The following is a 25,123-nucleotide window of genomic DNA, read 5'->3' on the forward strand; positions in this document are numbered from 1 at the left end:
GGGGTGGGGGTGGTTAAAGGGTGCGGATCATGCCGGAAGGGCGGACGGGGCGGACGGGGTGGGGGGATAGCTGATAGCGTCTTAATTAATGAGCGCTTTCCCGTATCTGTTGGGATCTGTCTCTAACCTTTAGTGTCACAGTTCATTTACCTCCGGGGCCGGAAAAAAAGGGGAGGTGAGGAGACAGGAAGAGGGAGTCGGAGATAAGGAAGAGCCAAGGAAAAGTTTGGTGCGATGACTCCTCGCAGCAAATAACTGAGCCGGGGGCCGTCGGGCCGTCATGTCATTGTCGGGGTGGGTTGGGAGGTGGTGGGTGAAAATTATTAAAAAAGAAGAAGTGAGATCAAATAAAAGGAGAGAGAAGTAGTAGGAGGAAAGGGAAGTGTGTGTGTGTGTGTGTGTGTGTGTGTGTGTGCATGTGTGTGTGTGTGTTGAGGAGGGTGACAGGAGTGCTCTAACAGAGAAAAGGGATAAAAGATGTGTCGGCTGTCAGACTAAAAGACAAGGTAAAGGAAATGACGGCTGAAGCGAGGTTTCAAAGGGCGAACCAGCAGCTCGCTGTGCGTCCAAAACCCAGCTTTCATTTTAATTATTTTTTATATTTTTGTTGCCGTTACGTTTGCTTTTATTTATTTATTTATCCTTTTTTAACTGAAAAAACACACAAACACATCAAGCAACACATTTCTAACACCAAACCCGACGAGAGGAAGATGTTATTAAACTGCGGCATTTGTGTCTGTGTGTTTGTGTGCATGTGTGTGTGTGTGTGTATGTGTGTGTGAGGGGGGGGGATTCTCCTCACTCATCGCTAGAAACCCAGTTGTCGCACAGAGATTCTACGTGTATCACTCATATATAGCTACTTCTATCACAGATAGAGTGATACTTGTCTGATCTGGAACCGCATCTATCAAATCTAGAGCTACACCCGCTTCATATGGCTACATCTTTCCCATCTAGAGCTACACATATGTCATACATATCTATATTTTTTCCCATCTAGAGCCAGATTGATCACATCTAGAGCAGCACCAGTATCGTCTATAACTATATTTATCACATAGGAAGTGACACGGATCCTAACTATAACTCCATCTATCAATTCTAGAGCTCTACTTGTCTCAAATATAGCCAGATCTATCACATCTAGAGCTACATCGGTCCCTCTAGTTTGAACTATTTTCTTTGAATATTTTTACAAGTATTTTCAATCCATATTGAATTTAGAAACGCCTCATTTTTTTCCTTTTGTTTAATTTTGTGTGGAGGATTTCATTCAAAATAATATCGGTACATTTATATGATCATTAATGATTTTAAAGTTAAAATAAAGTGCCAAAAAATATAAATATTTAAACTGCAGTTTTCATTTTGTTCAATTTACACAACACCCAGGTGGCCCGTGTATAAAAATGAAATAAGAAATGTGGCCCGCCAGTCAAAATAATTTCCCACCCCTGCTGGAGAGCACCGATCGTCCAATGAATAACTAAATCTATGATAGCATGAGCAATAGGTTAATCCGTCTCATCTGTAACTACATCTACCGACTATAGAGCTACAGTTATCTCATCAAGAGCTACACCTTTCCAATCCAGATCTAAATGTGTAGCTAATCACAACATTATCTACACAAGTCTCATCAATAGCTACTCCAATCAAATCAATCGCACCTTTCACATTTCGAGCGATATCCGTCTGATCGGTGTCATTTATAACTACATCTATATAATGAAGAGGTGGAACTGTCTGTCACACCTGTCTTATCTGGAGCCGCATCCATCTTATTTATAGCGACACCTGTGTTACTTTTAGCCGAGAGCTACAGCTATCTAATCCAGGGGTGTCAAAATCATTTTGGTCCGGGGGTCACATACGGCCTAATTCGATGTCGCGGGGGCCGGACCAGTAAAATAATTACCTAGGAGGAACACTAAGTCCAAATTTTTCCTTTGTTTTAGTGTAAAGGAGGTAGACAGGTAAATTATAAAAAGCTTTATATGTAATGAACTATTCCTCTAAAAAAAATACATGACAAATTCATATAAAAAATGAATATTAAAAAAGACTTAAAAAAATATTGCTGAGTTAAAAGAGAAAATCGTGTCATTGTAGGAAAATTTGCCACTAGAATTTATTACAAAATGGACTGGCACCATGTATAAAAGGAGGTATAATGTTTACAAGGCTATTTATGGCTATTCTGTTTATTAAATTAATCATTTAAATTCTGCCCGTTTTAACAATGTCACCAGATGTTTTTTCATCAAAAAAATCTTTTTTTTTTTCAAATTTTGAGGAAAAAAATACATTGCAAAGTTATGTTTTTTTTTCCTTGTTGAGTTTTTTTTGAAACCCTATGTATAAAACCCCCAGATGCATGTGAGAAAAAAAAAAAAAAACACACTGGCTGCGCTAAAACAAAGATTTGATTTCGGGCATGGGGGCCACAAAATATTGTTCAGAGGGCCGCGAGTCTGAGACCCCTGATGTAATCCATTTTTGCATCCATCTCCACTATAGCTGTATCATTTATAGCTACACCTGCTAAAAGGCTACTCTATCACCTCTGGAGCTGCACCTGTCTTATCTAGAAGTACACCTGTCTTATTTATTGCAACATCATCTAATCTAGAAGCACATCTATCCCATCTAGAGTGACACCTCTCTTATCTACAGCTATACCTGCCTCACCTTGTGCTACATCTTCTATATCTCAATAATTAAATCAATCTCATCAATAGTGACCCAAAGTATAAGTCCCTCCTCCTGGAGCTCATTATTATGAATTATTAATCATCATTTTGATTAATTTTGTCAAATGCAGAACCCAATCCAATTTTTTTTTTTTTTTATGTCACAAAGATTTATCCTGTTGAGGATCCCACTCTTGTCCGTCATAAAACGGCCGTCATAGATGAGAGAGAGCGGGGCGTCACATCCGCCGCTCGCCGTGACGACAGGCTGGCAACATGGCCGACTGGAAGCAAAGCGTCTGATGTATTATTGAACCGAGCGTCCCTGTAACTGACAGAAGCCAGGAGAGACGTCAGCGATAGAAAGGACGGACAGATTAAGGCGGCGGCGTGATAGACGGCCGGTGTGGAGGACAATCTCCACAACGTCCTGTGTATTTGTCAAGTTGGCGGAAATCACAAATAAGCGGGCAATTATTTACGAGAAAGTCAGAAAAAAAAAAAAAAAATTCTAACTTGAATCTCTCTCCTGCCTGCATGGAAGCACCTGCAATTCAGCGTAATTACAATCAGTCAAAACAATTACTCGAAAGACGGCTTGATAAAAACCAGGGTAACAATAGTTTGCATTTACTCAGTCGAGGAAATAGTAAAAAGACGGCTTAAGGATACGGCCGTGTCATGTCACGGATGTATTTCAACATTTATGACGACCGTACATTCTAGACTTTCCTCTAATGGCACCTGAAAGCAGCACGATCTGTTAATAATTCATCCGTTCATAGTAAATGGTGGCGCTTTAATTACGGTTGCGCTTCAAAAGTGCTTTTCATTAAAACACATTCAGCCATTCACTCACACATGGAGGGAGCAGTCGGCCTGTTCGGGCAACACATTCATTCATTCACATCCTAGATGTGTGAATTTAGGGTCACACAATTTTAGATCAGGGGTCTCAGACTCGCGGTCCTTGGAACAATATTTTCTGGCCCCCCAGCCTGGAATCAAATCTTTGTGTGAGTGCGGCCCGTGCGATTTTTTCTCACATGCATCTGGGGGTTTCACACAGTGGGTTTAAAAAAAAAATGGGCAAGGAAAAAATAAAAAAATAACTTTGCAATGTATTTTTTTGCTTCAAAATTTGAAAACAAAATGATTTTTCGATGAAAAAACGTCCGGTGACATTGTTAAAGCGACCTTTTCTTTCCACATTTCTATAAAAATCACAAAAATGATAGCAAAAAAAAAAAACAGGCAAAATTAAAATGATTGATTTAATGACCAGAATAGCCTAAACATTATACCTCCTCTTATACATGCGACCAATCAATTTTATTATGATTCTAGTAACAATTTTCCCACAGTGACAAGATTTTCTCTTTTAACTCAACATTATTTTTAATGTTGAGTTAATTTCATCAATTAATTTCATCAATTCTTTTTTAATATCCATTTTTAATATTTATTCGTCATGTATTTTTTAGAGGAACAGTTCCTTACATATAAAGATTTTTATAATTTTCCTGTTTAACCTCCTTTACACTAAAACAAAAGAAAAAATTGGACTTAGTGTTACTCCTAGGTAATGATTTTACTGCTGCGATCCCTTTGACATCAAATTAGGCCTTATGTGACCCCCCCGGACCAAAATAAGTTTGACACCCCTGATTTAGGGTCTCCAACTTTGGGAAGATCCCAAACTGATATGTGGAGAAAATGCAAACTCCACACAATCATACCCCCTGTCTGAATGTGGCACCTTCTTGCTGTGTCGCCTCCAATGAAAAAAATATTCAAAGAAATTCAAAAAAATTGAATTCTTTTTCATCCCTGTGTCATTTTCTCATAAAAGCTAATTTAAAAAAAAAAAAAAAAAAACACAAAAAATTGGATCATTTCTTTTCAGTAGCGTTCCAAAATTTTGACTATTTCTTCCGATGCAGTAAATTTTACTTCTCAAAAGGACTTCAGGAATATTACGATAATCATTTTTAGACACGGCCCACGATTTTAAGACAAACGCAACCACAGCACCTGGTATTTCCCGGCCGTTCCGGACCCAGCGAAGGGTCGCCGCTGGTTTGCTACGCGGCGAGATACAGCTCAGCTCCACCTCGCCACCTTCCACGGCCTCCTGCTTCACCTCCACCGTCGGCGTGTCGGGCGGTACCAGGACGGACAGCGTCGCCACCTGGTGGTGGGTTGCATCCGTGTAGAGCTGGCAGAAGTAGCCGCCCTCGTCGGACACGCTGACGTTGGTCAGTTCGATGCGCACCATCCGCGGCGTGAAGAGCACCATCTGGAAGCGGTCATCTTTCAGGGCTGGAGGGATGAAGATGGTAGAGGTGAGCGGTGAAAGGTTAAAGATCTACGGGAATGAGCGGAACTAGGATGCTAACAGAGAAAAAAAAATTGCTAAAAATGAAACAACAACAAAATGAATTTTCCTCCAAGGCTTCAAATCTCACAGAGCATGTCTCTTTTAACACAGAAACACCAAAATGACTGTCATTAAACATACATTAAAACAGTCTGACAGGCTTTTACTTGCTGGAGTTCAAATAATTTGATGGAAGCACTGCTGGGGGCACTAATTTTATTTCACAAATTTATTTATTTATTCCATCCTTAAAAATATTCAACTTTTAAAATCCCTCAATACGTGCATGCCTAGTTTCACCTCTATGAAAGAAAGAAAGAAAGAAAGAAAGAAAGAAAGAAAGAAAGAAAGAAAGAAAGAAAGAAAGAAGAGGAACTATATAGATATATATTTATAACCACACCATTACAATTCTATTGCCTTTTTGGCAGATAATGGTGTATACCTTGACAGGTTAAAGTAACCAAAATGAAAATACATTGCTGATATAAGAGAACACAACAGAACAGACATAACAAAAGGGAGCTCAAGGACTGAAATTAATTTCATTAGTAGAAATGTAGTTTTGAGATTGTCTGTTGCCTAATATCAATAATAATAGGAGTACAACCCATTTCCAATAATGAAATGATTCCATACGGTAGTGCACTATTTTTCTCAAATGTTGATCCTTATATTTGGTTAGTAATATAAGCCTAGTCTTTTTTCGTCTTACTTTTGAGTGCCTTGAATTGCTAGAAAATAATTAAATAAGGAATAAATTGAAGAAAAAAAAAAAAGAAATTTTGCTATTGAAAAGAAAGTCGTTAATTCCTTCCAGATACACTCTCTCTTCTCTTCTTCATCTTCTTTCGTCTTCCTTTCGGCTTTTCGGCGAATCGACCTTCTCCATCCAATTCTATTCTCTGGATCCTCCTCTCTCACTCCAACTACCTTCATATCCTCTCTCACTACGTCCATAAATCTTTTCCTTAGTCTTCCTCGAGACCTCTTTTTCACACTCTCTGTTGCTCTCAACTGTTGACCCCTGAAAACCTCCAACATTTGTATATATATATATATATATATATATACATAAAAATATATACTTTTTAAATTCAAGGGCTAGGATCATTAGGATGGCCTTACGTAAGGGGAAGTTTGTCTTCTCTCGTCTGCTGTGATAAGATTTTTCACGGCTCTCCACTTTGTGAGATCCGTCTCCTCCCCTCCCAAACCACCTCTTCCCCCCTACACCCTTTTGGAGCGCTGGAGGAGGAAAATTGCAAAATGTAGGAGAAACAGAGAGAGAGAGAGAGAGAGAGAGAGAGAGAGAGAGAGAGGGGTCGACTGCGAAAAAAAAAACACCCCGGACGACTTTTTCTGCTCTGGAATTGATAGTGCCGCAAAATCTAAAGCTTTAGTTTCATTTAAAACGAAAAAAAAAAAAAAGTTCAGAGAGTTGGTGAAGAGCGTCTCGACGGAGCGGCTCGGGGGCCGCGCATTGATAAAACATAACAGATGTCTTGGTTCTCTCATTTCAAGCCTTGCGAGAACGTGGCTGCGTTTTCGCCGGCACTGATTGGACGGCGCCAAACTCGACTCCATCCGTTCCTTCTCTTTGTAACTCCTTTCCCGGGCCCTCCGAGGGCCAATTTCTAATTAACGTCTGTCTTCTTTCATTCCTTATTGTTTTTCTTATTAGACTGAAATCATTATTGTTTCTGCTCACCGTTGTGCACTTGGCGACGGCGTCTCTAGAAAAAAAAAAAAAAAACTCTTCTTACCGCCGAGCCAAAAAATTGTTTAAGCGAATCTATTATTTTAATATGCGGAGCCGCCCTGCGAGTCAGAGAGATGGGCTAAACACTGTGTTTTCCTGCGCAGGATAAACACTGCAATTCACTCCTTTGGAAAATCACCGTGATAGAAAACGAAGAGTGACAATGCCGCCGGTCTCTCAACAATGTTTTGGTGTTTTTTTCCCACCACCGCGGCCACTCTTGGACCGCAGACCAATTAGCCGGCAGAATAACTAACCCCTGTAATGCACAAAAGGCAGAAAAAAAGAACACGCGGCGATTATTCGGAGAGAACGTGGAACGATTTTTTTTTTTCTTCTTTTTTTATCCTACGAAGAGAGGGAATAATCGATGACGAGAAAAAAAGGCTGATGACAAAAAAAAAAAAAAATAACAAAACAAATAAACAGAAAAAAAAAAGAAAAAAAGCTAATAACAATCCGCGGTGGCTTGACAGTGGCTCGATGTCCATAGATTCTCATAAATACCTCTGAGACTCGCTTTTTATTGACTCTGCTCTGAGAGCTCCTTTTCAATTCCCTGTTTCCTTCGCCCCCCGACTTCGCCTATTGTTTGACTGGCGGAGGGAACGCGTTTCGTTGTCGTCGTCGGCTTTCGATCGGATCGTATAGATATGTCCCCAACGTGTCCGCGTGCACGTGTGAAAGAAAAATACAGGTGTTCCTCACCTAAGGACATAGTTATGTTCCAAGGGGTCTGTCGTCGAGCGATTTCGTCGTTGAGCGAAAAACCGTTTCTACTACCGTAAATCATTTGGATATATATCGTCCATTTGTACCGTGCTATTTAACCGTTTCTTTTCCTTTTAATGTCTATATTTGCATGAATATTGGCTAATTTTAAGCGCGTGCAATACCTTTTCACACACAACTCCGCTGCCAGTGTATTCCACTTGTATATTAAATATTATTAAAATAATATTATTTAATATCGCAAAGCCCGTCGTTACTGTGAGTTGAGGTAGGTAGAAATATAATAATTCCAATCCCAGCTGACGTAAGGCGAGAGGCAGAGTTTGACCCTAGAACTGTAACATCGGGTGATTTTCACCCAAAATATTCTTGTCATGTGATTTTCATGGTGTTGCCATTGTCTGAGTTTTATGGTTTCCTTGGGTAACTTCAGGCTGCTAATTGATGTTATTAATTGTATGTTTGTTTCCCTCCTCCCATCGGCCCATCTATAAATTGATGAAAACTGTATTTTATCCAGGATCTTGTATTGGGTAAAATATACCCGACGTGAGTGATGGTGTTACTTATTTTAACGTTAGTGTTCTGGTTGTGTCACCTGTCAATCACAGGGGCCGCATAAGGAGAAACCCAACCATTCATTCGGATTGGAACTCCCCGATGTTTTCTTATCGGGGAGAAAGCTCGAGAACCAAGCCGGACGCGCCATCGCCAAAGCGGAAACATGGGAGAACCGTCTCGCTGCGAGGCACAGCCAAGCGGCCGGCGTTGGTCCACTCCATTTATCCGTCGGCTCGGAGAGAGCGTTGTCAGAAACCTATTTCCAACAGGTAGTTACCACCTCCCCAGCTCCCCTGCATCCCCCCCAACACCTCCCCTTAGGTAATAAATGGCAACTAAATGTCAAACTTCTGTTCAAGTCTGAGTTCACCTTTATTGTCCGAGCCTCATTTGCATGCCGGGGGAGCCGGCGTCAGTTGGCGGGGGAGAGAGATATGGACGGCAGGGGAGAAAAGCGCCGTTTGGTTATTGGCCCGCCCCCACCTCGCCCCCTTTGCTGTGTTTTTGTGCGTTCAAAGGCACCTGTGAACGGTTGCTAGCTTGCAAAATAGTCCATCTAGCATGAGATACGCCCATTGCTGATCTGACGAGGGGGTGCAGAGGGTACCCCCTTTGACGTCAGCCTTATATGGCGATTCCCACCAATCAGAAATTGGGAGTAATTTAATCAACCTCAAAATAACCACTGAGTAAATGAATAATTGATATGTCAGCGTGCCGTCAGGCTCAAAGATGGATTCGTTGATTTATTCTTTTCCAACACGGTAAACAGCATTAATTGTGCTAACACTTCAGCTAATTATGCTAATTACATATTCCGCCAACCTTTTTTTTTTTTTTTTTTTTTTTGTTGCATCTGGAGGTCTGACCGTCAACAGGAAACCTGTTTGAGGGCAAGTCACCCGTTAAGCTCCACGTACGCGGTAGAGGGGCTTGGGGTCGGGGGGGGGGTCCCGCTCCTTGTAAACACACCGCCACTTGAATCGGAGAAAAATGGGCCTACTTGCCCCTCTACTGTATTTCTAAAACCCTTTTCAACAGCTCACAACTGCTAGTCCACAGCGGCTGATCCACTTCTGGAGGGAAATTAGCCAAACGACCCCGACCCCCTCGAACAGCCCGACTGGACTCGGCTCACGTCAAGTTTTAATATTTCAAAATCTGATGTGGGTATTTTGATTTTCTCAACAGTGAGAGTGTGGCTCGCGAGCCGGGACGGGAAATAAGCGATCTGATGCCAAAATGAAATGAAAACAGCCACTATCCTTTGCTCTGGCGAGGCAGCGAGACAAGCTGTTGCTTCCCCCTCCTCGTCCTCCACGGGCACCGAGCTGAGCCGAGGGTGTCTGTCGCGTCAGGAAAACACGGATTCGTCACGTTTAAACCGCTCGTCGCTCTTGGTGACGGAACAGCTGGAACACGCATGTGTTTGCGTGCGCGCGTGTGTGTGTGTGTGTGTGTGCCGATTTCAACGGCAGACAGACTGACAGACACCAGATCCAAATTGGATCTGCTCCTGCGTAGAAATGAGGAACTTGTTTTTGTTTCTCATTGCACAATAGGAATTACCTTTGTATTTGATATTTTTTTGCACGGCGGCGACGCGGTTGGTGCTTCCGCCTCACAGCAAGAAGGGGCTTGGTTCGATTCTGACAGCCAGCCTCCGTAAGAAGTTTCCACCACCATCCAAAAACATATAAATTAATTCTGACTTTAAATGAGAGTGTGAATGGTGGTATGTCTCTATATGTGGTCCTGAGAAAGTTTGGCGATCGGTCTTGCCTAATAACATCTGGGATAGCTTCAGCGCCGCGGCGACCCGAAGCGCAGCATAAGCGATAAAGAAAATGAATGAATATTGTCACATTTGTATCAAATTTTACCTCCCGTTCTTGAAATTTCCACACTCTGGGACGATGAAATATTCATTCATTCATTCATTCATTCAAGTGAATTGGAAGTCAGATAAGAAAATCTAATTGTTGATAAAAAAAATAAGTTGTGTTCTTGGTTATGAGAGATTTGAGGTCCTCCTCCCATGTGGGTATTTTGGCTACTTTTGCTCATTTATGACCTGTTTTAGATGTAATTTTAGCATCCTGTCCTGGGTATAAGTAGTAAAAACACAAATGTACATCAGGGGTTTGACATTTCGAGGATATTTCAGGGGACGGGGGGGCGACATATTGGCTCTCTCGTCCCGTCAGCATCTGCCAAGTGAAGTCTAAGGACGGTGAGCTGCTGCCTCACGTGAAGGTGTCACCAAAGCAGCGAGGTGATAGAGGGAAAATAAAAAAAGCAATCAAATCCCATCCAATTTTTTGCGACTATTTGGCGCCTGCCGCTCTCGGACAGGCAGGCCAGAACCATGCATTATGACCCCCCCCCTAAAAAAAAAAAAAAGAGCTGTATACATGGTTTAGCTAAATGAAAAATCTTGTTTCTAACCAGCTCAAGTGAATTTGTTAGCACTAGCAGCGTCGATTTGTTCCTCGCCGTCTCTCCGCTGGGATACACATGGATTAGGATTACAGCTCCCAGCAGCTGCTGCTATCATCACAAGGGCTATTGTTAATCAAGCTAAACCCGATGGTACCCACTCCACCACATTGTCATTTCAATACAAAAAAAAAAAAAGAAGCTGATACTAACCTTGTTCGAGTTTAGGAAAAAAAAAAAAAAAAATCTTTTCCTTAACTTTTTTCTTTTTTAAAATTTTTCTGCACCACTGACCTCATTAAAATACTGGTTACAAAAGTACACCCGCTCTGATAACCCCTCCTCCCCCATCTCATCATTTGCCGGGGCCAGCGGAGGCAGCGTGTCCGCGCTCGGAGAAGATAATGAAACCATCTTTGGGATAATCCAATTTTTTTGAACGCGGTAAACCTTAAAAAGAAAGAAAAAGACCTTCGGGGGAGACGGAGGTAAAGTGGTTAAAACACACAAATGGACGAGGAGGGGAGAGGATACACACCTCGAGTGCCATTGAAGAAGAGGGTCTGCCGACGGGGATTCTGAATGACCACGATAGATCCGTCGTAGTTCTGCAGGCGGCAGGAGATCTGGGCCGTGCCGCCCTCTAGGACCGTAACGTTTTCCGCCTGCACGGCCTGACAACACGCTGAGGAGAGGGGCGGTGGGGGTGGAGGAGAAAAAAAGAGGGACAAATGGGATGAACGGAGACAGAAAGAGAGAATAAGATGTTAGATTTGCACATTATTGGAGACGGACCCTATCAAAACGGGGGCGCTTAAAGGATTGTTCATTTAGTTGCTATTCATCACACATATACAATGAGGGAGAGGAGGAGACGGGGCTGATGAGGAGACCGAGAGCCGGAGACGAGGCGCAAAGCGACGCAACAAGTAAAAAGGGTCCTCGTGAACAATGTGTTCTTATGATCATAATTAAGATCATTATAATTACAGCCATTCATCTTTTAGCGTGCAGGAAAACACACATGCAAATAGCCCCTGTTGCCTGGGGCTACGCTACCAGAATGCACAGAGACACATTTGAATACATAGAGCCTTATTAAGTCCACAAGTGGCAGTCAGCGGTGGACTGAAATGCGCGCACGGAAACACACACACACACACGCACACACACACACACGCGCGCACGCAAATGGACGCAAAACAGCTTGCGTTCATATTAATAGCCGGAATGTCGAGAGCCTTGGCCTTTGTGGAAGGCGCCCATGTGTTGTGCGAGGTCACGGACCTGCGCGCACGTGTCCCGTGTGACTCACGCGCCGGACGGAAACTTTCAAACTAAGTTATCCGACAAAACCCCCTCACCCGCTCGCCGACCGAGCCCCGAATATTTTTAGATAAGAAATAGCAGGGTGCCTCTTTGATGCTGCTGATGGGCCAAGAGTCAGTAATGAGGAGGTTGATTACGCAGTGATTGGAGTTGCCTCCGTGTTTGTGGGTCAGACGACAACCTCCCCCCCCCCCCCCCCCCAAAAAAAAAAAAATCCGTGCATGGACGCCGAGCTCGGCGGGTCGAATCCAAAAATCATTTTCCGGGCAATTAGTCGCGCGGCTGCAGCCGTAAGCCGGGGTCCCTCTGACGAACTTTTTTTTTTTTTACCCCGTTTTCATCCCTAATTTGCATCCCCGCACTGCTGGCAGAGCGGCAGATAGCCGCAGCGAGTTTCTCAGAGCACTGGCGGCCGGGATATGATGATGAGGCAGGCAATTAACACCAAAAAAAAAAAAAAAGAAGGGGGCAATGAAGATGGCGGGACTGTGCGTATTGAATTCCTGGGGTCTCAAACACTGTCTGAAGGCGGAAAATGCTGTGAGACAAACAGATGGCGTTGACTTGCTGATGTAGCGTTTTTTTTTTTTTGTTTTTTTTTTTTGGGAGGCCTGAGACAAACTTGTGTGCGCTACAGCCCGGGGGAAGGTATGCAGGTTATGTACGTCGCAATTAAACTACTTTTGACATCCCCTCATCCTTCCGGCGTCACCCAAATTGAATTATTCCCCTCGATTTTAATCTCTTTTAATGAAATACTCAAAGTCGACATGTTCCTCGCGTCAAAGGGAGGCAGAGAGACGAGGCGAATGTGGCACTCAAGTAAGGATAAAGACAAGATGGAGTCCTCTTGATGGAACAAAGAGTAAAAATCTTGACAATCACCACTAATTGTAGTCATTATTGCTCCCGTTCTCTGCATCAATATTGTGATTCATATCGGAGCCGTCAGAGCCTGCCGCTGCCATCCCAATTATTTTTCAAACGGCTGCTATGACTCATCGCCCCGGCAACAAGGCCAGCACCGCCATTGTTTTAAGCGGGGAGTTTTAATAACGACGCCGCTCGGCGTCGGGGCCTGACACTCCGCCGTCTGATTGGTTGACCCATCCGGATCTGGGAGGAAGGACGGCGACCCTCGACCCCGCCCCCCGTCCGCGGCGCCATCCGCCCCGACGAAACGAAAAACTTCAGAAAGGTTAAGAGAAGAACTAATTAGCTGTCCATTTTTACGCCCACTCCGGCGAAACAGCTGTCGCCCCCTTTCAAAGGAAATTAGCTGCCGTGGCGTGATGGCAAAGAAGCGACAATGGAAAATATAAACAAATGAACGGAAAGAAAACGTCGTTAGCGGGCGCGGTAGGCGCACGTCCAACGGCGCCGCCCGAAAACACCTGCCGGCGCCGGTGGATGATCAGAGCGCGGCCGAGGAGGAGAAAAAGACGGAGTGAGACGGCACCAACCAGGAAATGATAGCGGTGAGGCAGGAAGTGATAGTTTGGGTATAATAACACAGCTGGTGGGGGTCGGATGAAATATAACGCATCTTCGTCTACTCTTCTTCACAACACAGCCGGGGGTCGACCGGCGGGGTTTTTATAACGTCGCTACTCCGACTCCGCATTTCTCTGACAGGGATATCAATCTGAACCCCCCCAAATTTAAAATCCACACCCACAATAAACTAGCAGATGTATTATCAGCAGAGTGCGGCGTGAACTACGACAGACGGAAAAACAAACAAACAAAAAAAAAAAAGGCGGTACCCTCGGCCACCGAGCGGGGGCGGCATTTCGCAGAAATCTATAAATATCAGGAATCTCGTGCAAAAAAAAAAAAAAAAAAAAAAAAAAACGAAAGGGTTAGCCCGAGTCGGAAGAAGGTGGAGACGATGACGAAGAGCCAAGCGGGCCGCCTTTTGTCACCGTAGGCAGATTTAGCCTGACAAAGGATGAGTTTCCTGGCTTTGCCTCCTAAGCAAACCCCCCGTACCCTTGAAGCAGCGCAGTCACTGTCTCCCAATTCATTATCTCTCATTATCTTTCAATTGGACACGGGCCAGCGGTTTGTGTTTTCCTGTGTGCCGGCCGCGGGTTTACAAGGGGATCGATGTGGGAAGAGGCGGCGCAAACTCCATATTATACTTTGATTAAAACAATAATGGCGGCTCCTGTCCCTTCCGCTCTGGTGGGGTTGCCCCTTGGCAGCGTCTCAGTCTCTTATCGTTCCCCTGCGGTGTGTGTGTGTGTGTGTGTGTGTGTGTGTGTGTGTGTGAGACAGTGCTCCTGCATGGTTGAAAACAGAACCTGCTCAGTACCTGCGTTATTACACAAGATTATATTATTGTTATTTTCTAAATATCTAGTTTTCAATCACTGACTCCATGAAATAGCTAACAGCGAGGTTCCCCGATGACCCCCATCGATCATCATCTCTTATTTTTGTTCTCAGATTATATCCAGCTGAAGTCAGGATTCTGCCAATCAAATTCGGTGCAAAAAAATCACCACAATAATTAAAAAAGAAAAGAAAAATTCCCCCTGAAAATAAAACCTAATCCTTTAAATAAATCTTGTCTCTCTCATTACCTCCTCTTTTTTGATTCCCTCTCTTGACTCCCTCTCTTCCTCTTAGTCCACACCTCATAATCCTGGTGCCGCCGCCTCCCCTTCCGTAATCTCGCTCTCAAATCTCCTTGTTATTATTATTATTATTTTTAAATTATTATTATTATTATTATTTAAACCCTGGTCCTCGTCCCTTGCCTCTGCCCCATCCCAAACCCGTCCTCCCTTGCCACCTGCCCTTATCACTTATGCCATCTCTCATTGCGTGTGTGTGTGTGTGTGTGTGTGTGTGTGTGTGTGTCGCCAACTTATAGCACACCCGTCTTTGTTTCTTTCCCCCCGTTAATTGCTTTCCCTCCACCCCTGTTCCTTTCATTTCATCACGTAACCCCCCCCCCACACACACACACACCATCTGCAAGCTTTTTCCAAGCTGCAAACACTTTCATTCCTTCAGCAAAATCTCTCCTTCTTCCCCCCTTTTCTCTCTTTCTCTCTCTCTCTTTCAACACATCGGGAATCAGTCCCTGCCTCCCCGTGAGTTTTCTCTCCTCCTCCTCCTCCTCCTCCTCCTCCTCCTCCGCTCAATGTGATTTGTTCTGCGGCTCAAGTCGGCGGCATAATCGCGCTGCTGTTTTTTTTTTTTTTTTTTTCCTAGTGTGCCGGAGAGCGGGAAGACTCGGGGGCGAAGGAAGGACTGGTTGAGGGGGGGGGGGGGGTTTTGGGGCGTGAAGGGGATGATGGGACAAAACAACTGAGCGGATAGGAAAGGGAGGAAGGGAAGGAGAGGGGGGGGGGACTCAATATGGGAGTTTTTTTTCTTCCCTCTTTCATCTTCTCCTCTACTTTGGCCCGTTTTTAATCGCCTGTCCTCCTGCTCAGCCCTCTCCTCTTCGCTCTTCCCCCTGTTTTTGATCCTTAATCCCCCCCTCCCCGTCTCCGCTCCCCGCCCGCCATCCCTCCATCCGTCCGACCCCTGAACCGTCGCTGTTCCCTGAGCTTGACCCGCAAATCAGCCAAAATCAACTCGCTATTGTCTCTCCCTTCTTTTTGGATTTTCACCCCGTCTCCCTTCGCATCACCCCCCCAAATCTTCCCCTTTCTCTTTTCCTCCCTGAGCAACTTCTCCGACCGCCCCGTTATTCTCCCCGCCCTCCTCTACCCTTCGTTTTTCCCCTCACTATCCTCCCGTTTTTCCTTGCCAGCTAAAGCCGGTTAGCTCCGTGTGCTTCGCCGCCGCTTTATGGCCCCCCCCTGTCTGTCACAACCCCGGCGACAATGTGCCGCCACACGCATCCCGACAGCGGCTTAAAGTAAATTTACGGGGCGGTTATTACACGATCGCTACCGCACGCTGGAGATTCGCCTCAGCCAAGAGCGACGGTCTTAAAAAACCAGCCCCTTCAAAAACCCAACACACGGCCGCTTCGGTTTCTATCCATCGTGCACGTGTTTTTTTTTTTTTTTTTTTGTTCGATACTCGCGCGTACGTTAAAGAGAACGTCAGCCCGCGTGCACGTTCAATCCCACACACACGCGCGCGCCAAAAACTGCCCCACTGGCACCAGTTACATAACCGGCCTGCCTGCCAAGACACAGACTCATTCTTCCTCTTTTACACCCCTACTACCAACACCCTCCCCGCACCGGCGTCCAAGCCAAGACAATGTCCTTCTGTTGATCAAAAATGCAAAAGGACGGGCGAATCCAAATGAGCGGCGGGGAAGGAGCGTTAAGTGTATCACAATAAATGGCGGCGGCGGCGGCGGGGGGGATATTAATAGCACCAAGTAACTCATCCCACCTCTGTTTGTGCGCCGCTGTTTTCCTGCCTCCGCCGCCTCGCGCTCAGTCAATCTCGTGAATCTCGGTCCCCTCCGCCTCCCCACTCGTCGCCATCCTTCCCCACGCGGCCTTTTTTTTTTTTTTTTTCCGTCTTCAAAACCGTGTCTGACTCCGCAGCCTTCCTCTTTATCTCTGCCTCCTCATTGCAAACCAAAGCTACATGTTTCGGTCTCTTTGCCTCCCATCAGTCTTTTCTCAATATGTGTATATATATATTTATATCAGCTCATCGCGCCAAGTCTCGACACCTTCCCCTCTCTGGTCCTAATCCCCTAAAACCGATTCCATACGGTTGGTCACGTCTCCCCCGGGACCAACATCCCTGCAACCCAACCGTCTATCTATCTATCTATCCATCCATCCATCAAAAGTCAAAAAAAGGTCTTGAGCCACTCTTGCTCTTTTTCTCTGTTCTCATTTCTGCCTGTTCAAATCCTTCAGCCGTTTCATCCCGTCTCTCACTCTTCCTCTCGCATGTTTGCATCTTCCCATCCTCTCTATTCTCAAATCTCGATCATCTCATCGCTCGAGAAAAAAAAACTTCGGCATCGAGACACACCGGCACATTTATACTTTTAAACCAAGAAGGTATTTGAATTTTTTCTTGAAAGTGTTAAAGGTTACAAGCGGCAACCGACGACGTGGCCGGAGGATATTTAATGTGCAAAATAAAAAAAAAAAAAAGGACTTACGGACGACAGAGAGCAGGAGTGGGATCAGAACCAGGACCAGGCAGCGCAGGGCCAGGGAGAAGGGGGCACGGCCCGGGTGGCGGGGGAAGCGGCTCCGAACAGCCCGCATTGTGCATATGCGTGCCAAGCGGGATCAATGCTTCCTCTGTGACCCCTTGGCCACAAATGACAGCCAGTCCGCGCACGTTCTCCGCCGCGCCGCTTCGAGATCGAGGCTCTTCTCCTTCGCCGCGATCGGAAACAAGCTGCCGTCGTAGGAAGGCGCTCGGGAGAACGGGCTCTTATACGCTAGGCTGCATTAGCCGGGAAGTCAGACGGGCCTGGACTGTAGCCTCATGCGCGTGAACGTGACAAAGCTACCAATTTTGACGCTCCGCGGCAACGTGCACAGAAGGAGCCCGGTTGTTGATTCGACCACCTTCTTCTGCCACTTAGAAGCAACCCGTCGGGCATCGCCTTCAATCCCCTGCATCTGAGATCTTCTGCTGCTACCTCGCTGTGATGCAGTGGAGATAAACACCGCCGCCTATTTTCCACCCTAGAGAACAAACCCCTACGATTGGGAGGCAACAAAATAAAAATAAAAATACAGAAAAGTGACCGAATAACAACTTAGCCGCCGCGATGTTTGCAGAAAAAAATGTACCGCGCGCTGCCCCGAGGTGGGTCTCCCGGCGCAAATGCGCGAACCGGTGCTCGTCTCCTGTACGTCAGACCCCCTTTCCCACCAGCGACACTAATAAAGATATATTTCCGGGCTTGGAAAAAAAAACGTCTTCTGAAGCCACTAAAGTTTATCTCCTCTGATGTTGACTGAACGCGAACTTTTGAAATAGAGTTAACTACGCGGCGGCGCCCCCGAGGACAGAGGAAACTGGGGCGACGACAGTCATCCTCGAACAGATTGTATTTTAATGAGACGACCGGGCGCCTACCGCCGCTCCGAGAACCGTCGGGCGTAAAGCCGGCGATCCTCTCTCGGCCAGAACCCGAACGACCGGGCCTCTCGGAAGGAGACCCCGCGGAGATCGGCGAGGTTAAATAAAATCCACCAGGCTTGAGCGCCGCTCCGCGTAGATAAGACCCGAAGGTATCGAATCACCAACTTGAAAAACGGCCTTGAAAATCGGCGCCACGCTCAGATGCTTACGTTTCGGATATCGCACGTTCGGTCTGCTCCTCTAACGCGCGTCCATTTTCCGCACCAGGCGGCCGGCATGATTTGCCCCCAAGTGTTGCAACTCAATACCCTGTCACATAAACTTCAAGTCATTTGAGACTCGGAATAATCACAGGCTATCCGAGAGTGTAAATCGGCGAGCATCGACCGGACCGGCTTCTCTTTTACCGCACGCCCCGCTGGTCCCACAACCCGTCTGGCGAGGGCCGGAGGCTGCGACCCGCGGTCTCGCGGGTTCGAAGCGTGACGATTGACGGCTGAGCGCTATCTGGCGGAACTGAGCGTGCGTGTCATCCTCCGACGACGACTGCCCTCGCAGCACAAAGAGCGCTGACGGCTTCAGCCAAGAGGAAACTCTCCGACCGCCGATTCTTCTTCTTCACCGGTCAACCGGCCGACGATGCCGAAGGGGGGGGGCGACGGAGGATCCGGCGGGCGACGGAGGCGAGATGTGAAGTCCCTCACATTGATCTCGCTCGAATTGTTTTTTTTTTTTTGGAGGGGGGGTTTATTCCCGGCCCTTAATCCTCTGCTCGATTCCCCCGGCAGCTAGTTAGCTCTCACGAGTTCGATCCGTCGCGACACGGTCGATCTTTGAACGTCGCTAGATTCCATCATCGCTAAATCACCGCCATCTGGCCGTCCGTTTTCCTGCCTCGACTCGTTTATATAACCCCCCCCCCCCCGAACTCCAGCAAGTGTGGGATCGGTGTCTGCATATTTTGCATCCTATTTTGCGAAGGTTACAGGGACGGGCTGTGTGCGCGCACACCGCCACAATGGCCGCCTTTCAGGTCAACAAACAGTGGCGGCGTGTGTCTGAATGCACCCAAACTGTCCAGTGTGTGTTCAGGGTCTTTCACTATCTGCTGCCCATTAATTTGTCCGCACACACACACACACACACACACATAGAGGCATCATAGTGCCTCTTTATGTTAAATGGCTGTTTTTATGGCTGCAAGGATGCGCGCGGAGGTCTGCCGACGAGAACTGTGAGCGTTTGTGCACGAGGCGTTTGTCATTCAGAGCCCGATACGGATAAAGGAGAAAACAAACGTGACGGCAGCCGGGGATGTGAGTTATGCTAATGCACAAAAAAAAAAAAAAAATACATGTAAAGGCCCCGGCTCCGTGTATTTCTTGTAGCGACTAAAGAGAAATCATCGCTAACAGCCGATCCGATCTCCGATTCCTTTGTTCGAGCTCGTCGCCACGTGCGCTATCATTGCCGTCGCCGGCGATAAAAACCGGCGATAGAAAGACGACGGCTCAAAACAAGCGCGTTCAACTCCGAGCCCGTGACTTTCATTGTCCTGTAAAATACAAAGACGACACAGCTCGGCTTTTACGAACGACAACCTCGACACGGTCCCGATCGTCAGGGTCTTAAAGTGCGAGCGCCCTGTTTTCGTTTCGCCCGAAACGCGACGTTCCTTCTCATCGAATCGAATAAAGTCACGCTTTATTTACACTGTGCTTTTAACAAAATAGGGTCACATCCAAACGCTCCGCGGAGCAAGACAGGACATAATTAGAGACAAAAAGGAAGAACACATTATAAATCGCTGCACGGTTAGGCATGTGTGTGTGTGTGTGTGTGTGTCTGCGAAGTCCCTGTGTGGGCTACCCCCCGATGGGTGTATTTGTTTTTGTCGCAGTATGTGCGGAAGCAAGGGAGGTAATGGTGAATTGTGTCCCAACCCCCCCCACCCCGTTTTTTTTTTTTTTTTTTCTCCCCTTCTCTCTCCCGTCCAAATAAAATTTTTAATGGGTTTCATTGGTGCCACCGTGGAATAAGTGTTGCCAAAGCACTTAAGGGGCTTAAGTCGGCATCGTGCGGAAAATATTAAGCACTCAAACAGCCTTACAAGGATCCCTGCCTGTTTAAGTATGCCGGGGAGGTCGCGCCAACGTTTAATACCAATGGTATTACAGCGCTCTGACACGGGGAGAGCAGCAGGAATATAGATATTTACGGTATGCGCCGCCAGTGGGAGGGAGAGAGAGGGGTGAGTGAAAACAGGGGGAGGGTTTTGGTGGAGACGAGGGAGGGATACGGTGGGCGGGGGCAAAGAGGGCGGGGTGGTTGGAGAAGACAGGAAGAAAAAAAAAAAGTGGACGCAGAGGAGGGATGTGAGGGAATGTGGCCGAGGTGTGGGAGGCAGGGGTTGATGGGTGAGCCGCGAACCAGCGGCGGAGGGCTAATGTGGAGATTCTATCGGGAGGCTTATCCGAGATAAAATTTCTCTTTGTCCTTAAGGCGCTTCTTGGGTTAGCGGAAGTGTTGAATTTATTTCCTACTTCTCCCCAGAGGTTTGGTGTGTGTGTGTGTGTGTGTGTTGGGGTGACACGGACGTCTGTTTGTTTACGTCGACGTGACCTTCGCGTTCTGTGAAATGAGAGAAAAGGTGAACGAGCGTCGTCCCCCGAGGACGCGGCGGCGCAAGAGAACGGCCGGCCTTGGTGTTTTTCTGAACCGCGTGACTTTCCGGAGAAACCCAAACGCTTCGCTTGGAACACCAGGCCTCCAGGGGTTTGGTCATGTGACCTGCTTAGTGGTGACTTTGCGCCGGTGGCGGGGGGTGAAGTTCATGGCTGATGAGGCACGCAGTCAGATTTACAATTGTAAGAGCTTAAAAGTATCTTATTCCCTCTTCATTGGCAGCATGTATACTGACTACTGGTTTCAAACATACACACACACCAACAAAAACACACACAGGGAGATATTTGGCACAGAAAAGGATGTTTCTTTGGTAGCAACAATGGATGGAGTAGATGTGGTTTGCACCCTCCATGTGTTCTTCATACTCATTGTAGACAAATAAAAGTACGGTAGTATATAATAGTGGTCCCCAATCTTTTTATCATCAATGCTTGACAATTTTACCGCGGACCAGCAAGGGGGTGTGTGTGCGGTACACGTAGATTGTTTATATTGCAATTATAATAATAAACGCGAATCCACCGTGCGGATCCACCTTTTCCCCTTCGAAAAGAAACTTTCCGTCCGACGTCTGTTTTTACTAATGTTTTTAGCTAGTGGGTTACATTTTTGGCGCTCAAGTGACCGAGATTCTGCTCATTTTACAAAATAAAAGATTTTTTTCATAATAAAGATTGTTGGGACTCAAATAATAAATCCAATTGAAATAATTGATCACCAATTGGTACCAATTGATCCATGGACCAGTACTGGGGGTTGGGGAGCACTGGTGTAAAACACAATTTCAATTTTAACCCTCAGTTAGACTTTGAGTTGTTTTTAAACCTTTAAATTCTGGTACTGATCAATTGTAATCCAGGTTGGTCATCTATAGGATAACAAGTGAAGGAAGAGCATCAAATACCATTTGCGGTCTTACCTACTCTTCTTCACGGAAAGCTGTTGTTGTAAAACTCCCCTTTCTTTTGTTTTATTTGTCTTATTTATCTAATCCTGTGTCGCTTATAAAAGGAGGAAGGGAGCAACAAGCAGCTTTCAGCTCAGTAATGTCCGCTTCCCCTTGTGACTTTTCTCTGCAGTTCATTGTCCGATCAGCAAGAATAATAGGCTGTAGAAAATCATGATGTATATAATAATATGACCAATCTTTCTACAAATCTTTATTGGCCTCATGCTGAGAAACAGCCAAGTTTGTGAGAAACTCCACGTGCTGAAGTGAGTCTCAGCCATCAGGAAATGCGCAAATTTAGTGATTTTTTTTTACTCCGAAAAGTACATTTAAAACACAGATCAGAAGAAAAATAGTCATATTTATTTAACGTTATCATTATTTCTCTGCCTCAGCCGCCTCCCCTGACCGTATGACACGGCTTTGCATCCAAATATGTTATTTTTTTGCACCCGGCTAAAATTCTCAGGCAAAGGATTTGATCGGTTGTTTTCAGCGGAGGTGTTGCGAAACAAACAGGAAGTGGCGTCCAAAATCTGCATCCGCGGATCAGGTTTGCACAAGTGAAGGACATGGACTTAAAGCGAAACATACTTTTCAAAATAACAGTTCTTCCTCTATTTCTTCCTGAAGTGATAATAAACCATTTTCACTAGCTTTTCACCGGCACTCGAGTCCTGGGGCTGCGTGAAGGAGTCTCCATATGGAGGCGGATCAACGGGTTTCATGTTGCGCAATATTTTTATGGGCCAGCCTTTGAGGCGTCGGCGATATAAACAGCGAAATAAAATGATACGACCAGCCTTAAAATGCATTTAAGTGCATAAAAAGTACAGCTCAGATTGAACCGTGTCAATATGAATTGAACATTTCTAGTGCATCGCCCCCCCCCTTGTAAAAAAGACAACTTTTATTTTGCGATATTTCGTGTCACCTTAACTCTACGCCAGAGGGCAGCCAGCCACATCCCGCCGCTGTCTCATCTTGCAGGAAGCCTCCAGCTTCTGCACGCATGTTATAACCACTGGATAGCAAATCTGAATCCTTCATTTCGACATGAAAGAAGAAAAAAGAAAACTCAACCAATAATTTAGCCTCTCGGCAAACCCATCGAGGCGAAGGATGTGGATCACAAAAATATAATATTGTGACGTATTGTTATCAGGATGCTGAAGTAGCCATACTATCTCATGCGGACACACACACACAAACACACACACGCTCTGTAGTTGGCGGGTGCACACTCCCAAGAATGAAAAAATATCCAAAAGAAGAAGAAGAAATAAAAAAAAATCTCATCCAGGCCGCTTCGGGGGAGCCTCGCGGGAAAGTTTGAACTGACTGAGAAAATGAAAAAAAAAAAAAAAAAAAAAAAGAACCCACAGTTCTCGGGTTGCTTTTTTAGACTTATAGGCGAGTTGCATCTCTATTAAAAACCTCTGACACATTTTGATATCTTGGTCCGGGTTAGAACACTCCCTCCGTCCCCGGGCCCCACTTCCCCCGCTTCCCCCGCTGCCGCCGCTGCCGCCGCTGCCGCCGCTGCCGCCGCTGCCGCCGCATGCCTCTAAACCCCCCGTTTGTCTGCCTGACTTGGCGTTAATAGGCAGTGTAATCTAGTGCACTAGCTAATCCGCGGGTTTTTCGCTCTGAACCCTAATTGGAAAAGTCACAGTTCCTCGATTTAGGGACCCGCCGGCGTGTCGCTCGCGGCCCCCGGGACTGGAACCGATTCGCTCTCGGCCACGCAGATACAGCACCTCTCGCGTCAAGTTTTGAGTTGTTGAGTCTTTTTTTTTTTTCTCCCCCCCCCCCAGCCTGCTGACATGTAAATACGCGTAACTCCCACGTACCGACTGGAAAGTTAGACAAATATTAGAATCTTTTAACCGCTATCTGTTTGGAAATTACATGCTTCGGATTGGAACGCGCGCGTGTGTTTATCTGTATCTTTCCCTCGCCCTCCTCTGTGTAAGGTAAACCGGGAGATTAAACTCATTTCCTGGCAGACAGCGGGGGCTGGTGCTGTCTATTCACTGGTTTCACACAGCGGAAGGAAATGCATAAAGGCGCTGTGGTGGCTATTGTGCACGTCATATTAATAGTCTCATCCCATTATGAATCAATCCTGCGTCGAGGGCTGTGGGTGGGCGTTAGTGTATTCTCTGAAATGGGCCCAACGGTTCGGAGACGGGGAAAAAAAACGGATAATTCCACTCAGGTGGGAGCCGGAGAACATGACGGATTCCACCTTATTATCGTGCGCATATTCCCGTTTATAATTTTTTGTTTTTCCATCTTGGTGTCATCAGTTATTGGAGCAGGATCTATAATGCACGCCCAGATAATTCGTAGAAGGCCCTCCATTTCTCTCCCCCCCGCCTTCATAAAATGTCATTATCTGCTCACTTTAGTCTAGGGAGGTGAGGAAATAATGACGAATCCGAAGACGCCTCTAAAATAGAGAAAAATTTATAAAAAAAATTGCATGCCGCTGTTCGGGTCGAACAGACCCGAAATTGAATTTGGAGATTTAAAAATCCTCTTTTTGTTCGAGTGATAAAAAAAAAAAAAAAAAAATCAAATAGACCCCATTGAAACATAACATCATGACAAATCGCCCAATATTGTGTTGGCCCAACTTTTGCTGGCAAAACAGTCCTGGCCTATCAAGGCGTCTCTGAACTGGCGAAACATGTTAGCAGCAGTCCCCTCAAATCCTGCACGTTGGAAGGCGGGGCCTCCCTAGAATTGGACGTGTTTGTCTGGCATGTCCACCGCAGACTGATTGGATCGAGATCTGGGGAATTCGGTGGTTGGGTCGATGCCGCCGGCTTGTTGTTGTTCTCCTAGGACCATTCCTGAACACATTTTTGCTTTGCGGCAGGTAGCATTATCCCACCGGGGGAGCCCGCGGGCCAACGGGGAATGTATACAATGCTTCAGTCGGTGGTGTGTGTCAAAGTAACACTCGCGTGGATGGCAGGGAAAACAAGGTTTTCCATCAGATCGTTGCCCAAAGCATCACACCGCCCTCAAGCCACGTGTTCCCAGGCCATCCACGTGAGGTAAAAGTCTACAGTCCAGTTGATGCTCAAAAACCAATGGTTGGTACCTCTGGTGTGCCCTGACTGCTAGGTGGCATGCAAGCCCCGTTGGCAACAAACAGCTGCAGTTTGGCCGATGCTTCGACCCGGTCGACTAGCCGTCACAAACTTGCTTTGCCCTACGACTGCACCAGCATTTAGGACAGCATGTTCACTTGCTTCCGAACACATCCTGCCTACTAACAGGTGCCAGGATGAGGATATAGTCGGTGTTATTCACTTCACCTGTCAGTGGTCATAATGTTACGCCTGATCTGTGTCCGTATGTACTATACACTGTATATATATATATAGCATGCTGAAAAAATATATACAGTATATATACAAAACAGAATGCTGAATTTTACCTCTATTATATGGTTAGTAGATTTTTCTCTATTGATTTTATATTCATTCATTCCATCATTCAGCTTAGTAAAAAGTAAAAATACA

General features: G+C 45.9%; 1 protein-coding gene across 7 annotated transcripts in view; it reads right to left on the reverse strand.

The window, feature by feature from the left end:
• The window catches only part of cadm4 (cell adhesion molecule 4), a 170,061-nt gene that overhangs the window by 28,679 nt on the left and 116,259 nt on the right, over positions 1-25,123 (reverse strand). For 4 of the 7 annotated variants that reach the window (XM_086154033.1, XM_086154035.1, XM_086154030.1 and 1 more), the window contains exons 1-3: positions 17,007-19,302; positions 11,112-11,258; positions 4,734-5,021 (exon numbers count right to left, since the gene is read on the reverse strand). In XM_086154033.1, coding sequence (XP_086010159.1) covers positions 4,734-5,021; positions 11,112-11,258; positions 17,007-17,115 — 544 coding nt within the window. In that variant the 5' untranslated portion in view covers positions 17,116-19,302. Of the gene's footprint in view, positions 1-4,733; positions 5,022-11,111; positions 11,259-17,006; positions 19,303-25,123 lie in introns of those variants that run through there. The other 3 variants (XM_086154034.1, XM_086154037.1, XM_086154031.1) reach the window with 1 other exon arrangement.

Source organism: Fistularia commersonii, chromosome 10, assembly GCF_037954325.1.
Source record: "Fistularia commersonii isolate RoL2024-O1a breed Wild chromosome 10, RoL_Fcom_v1.0, whole genome shotgun sequence".
Lineage (NCBI taxonomy): Eukaryota > Metazoa > Chordata > Actinopteri > Syngnathiformes > Fistulariidae > Fistularia > Fistularia commersonii.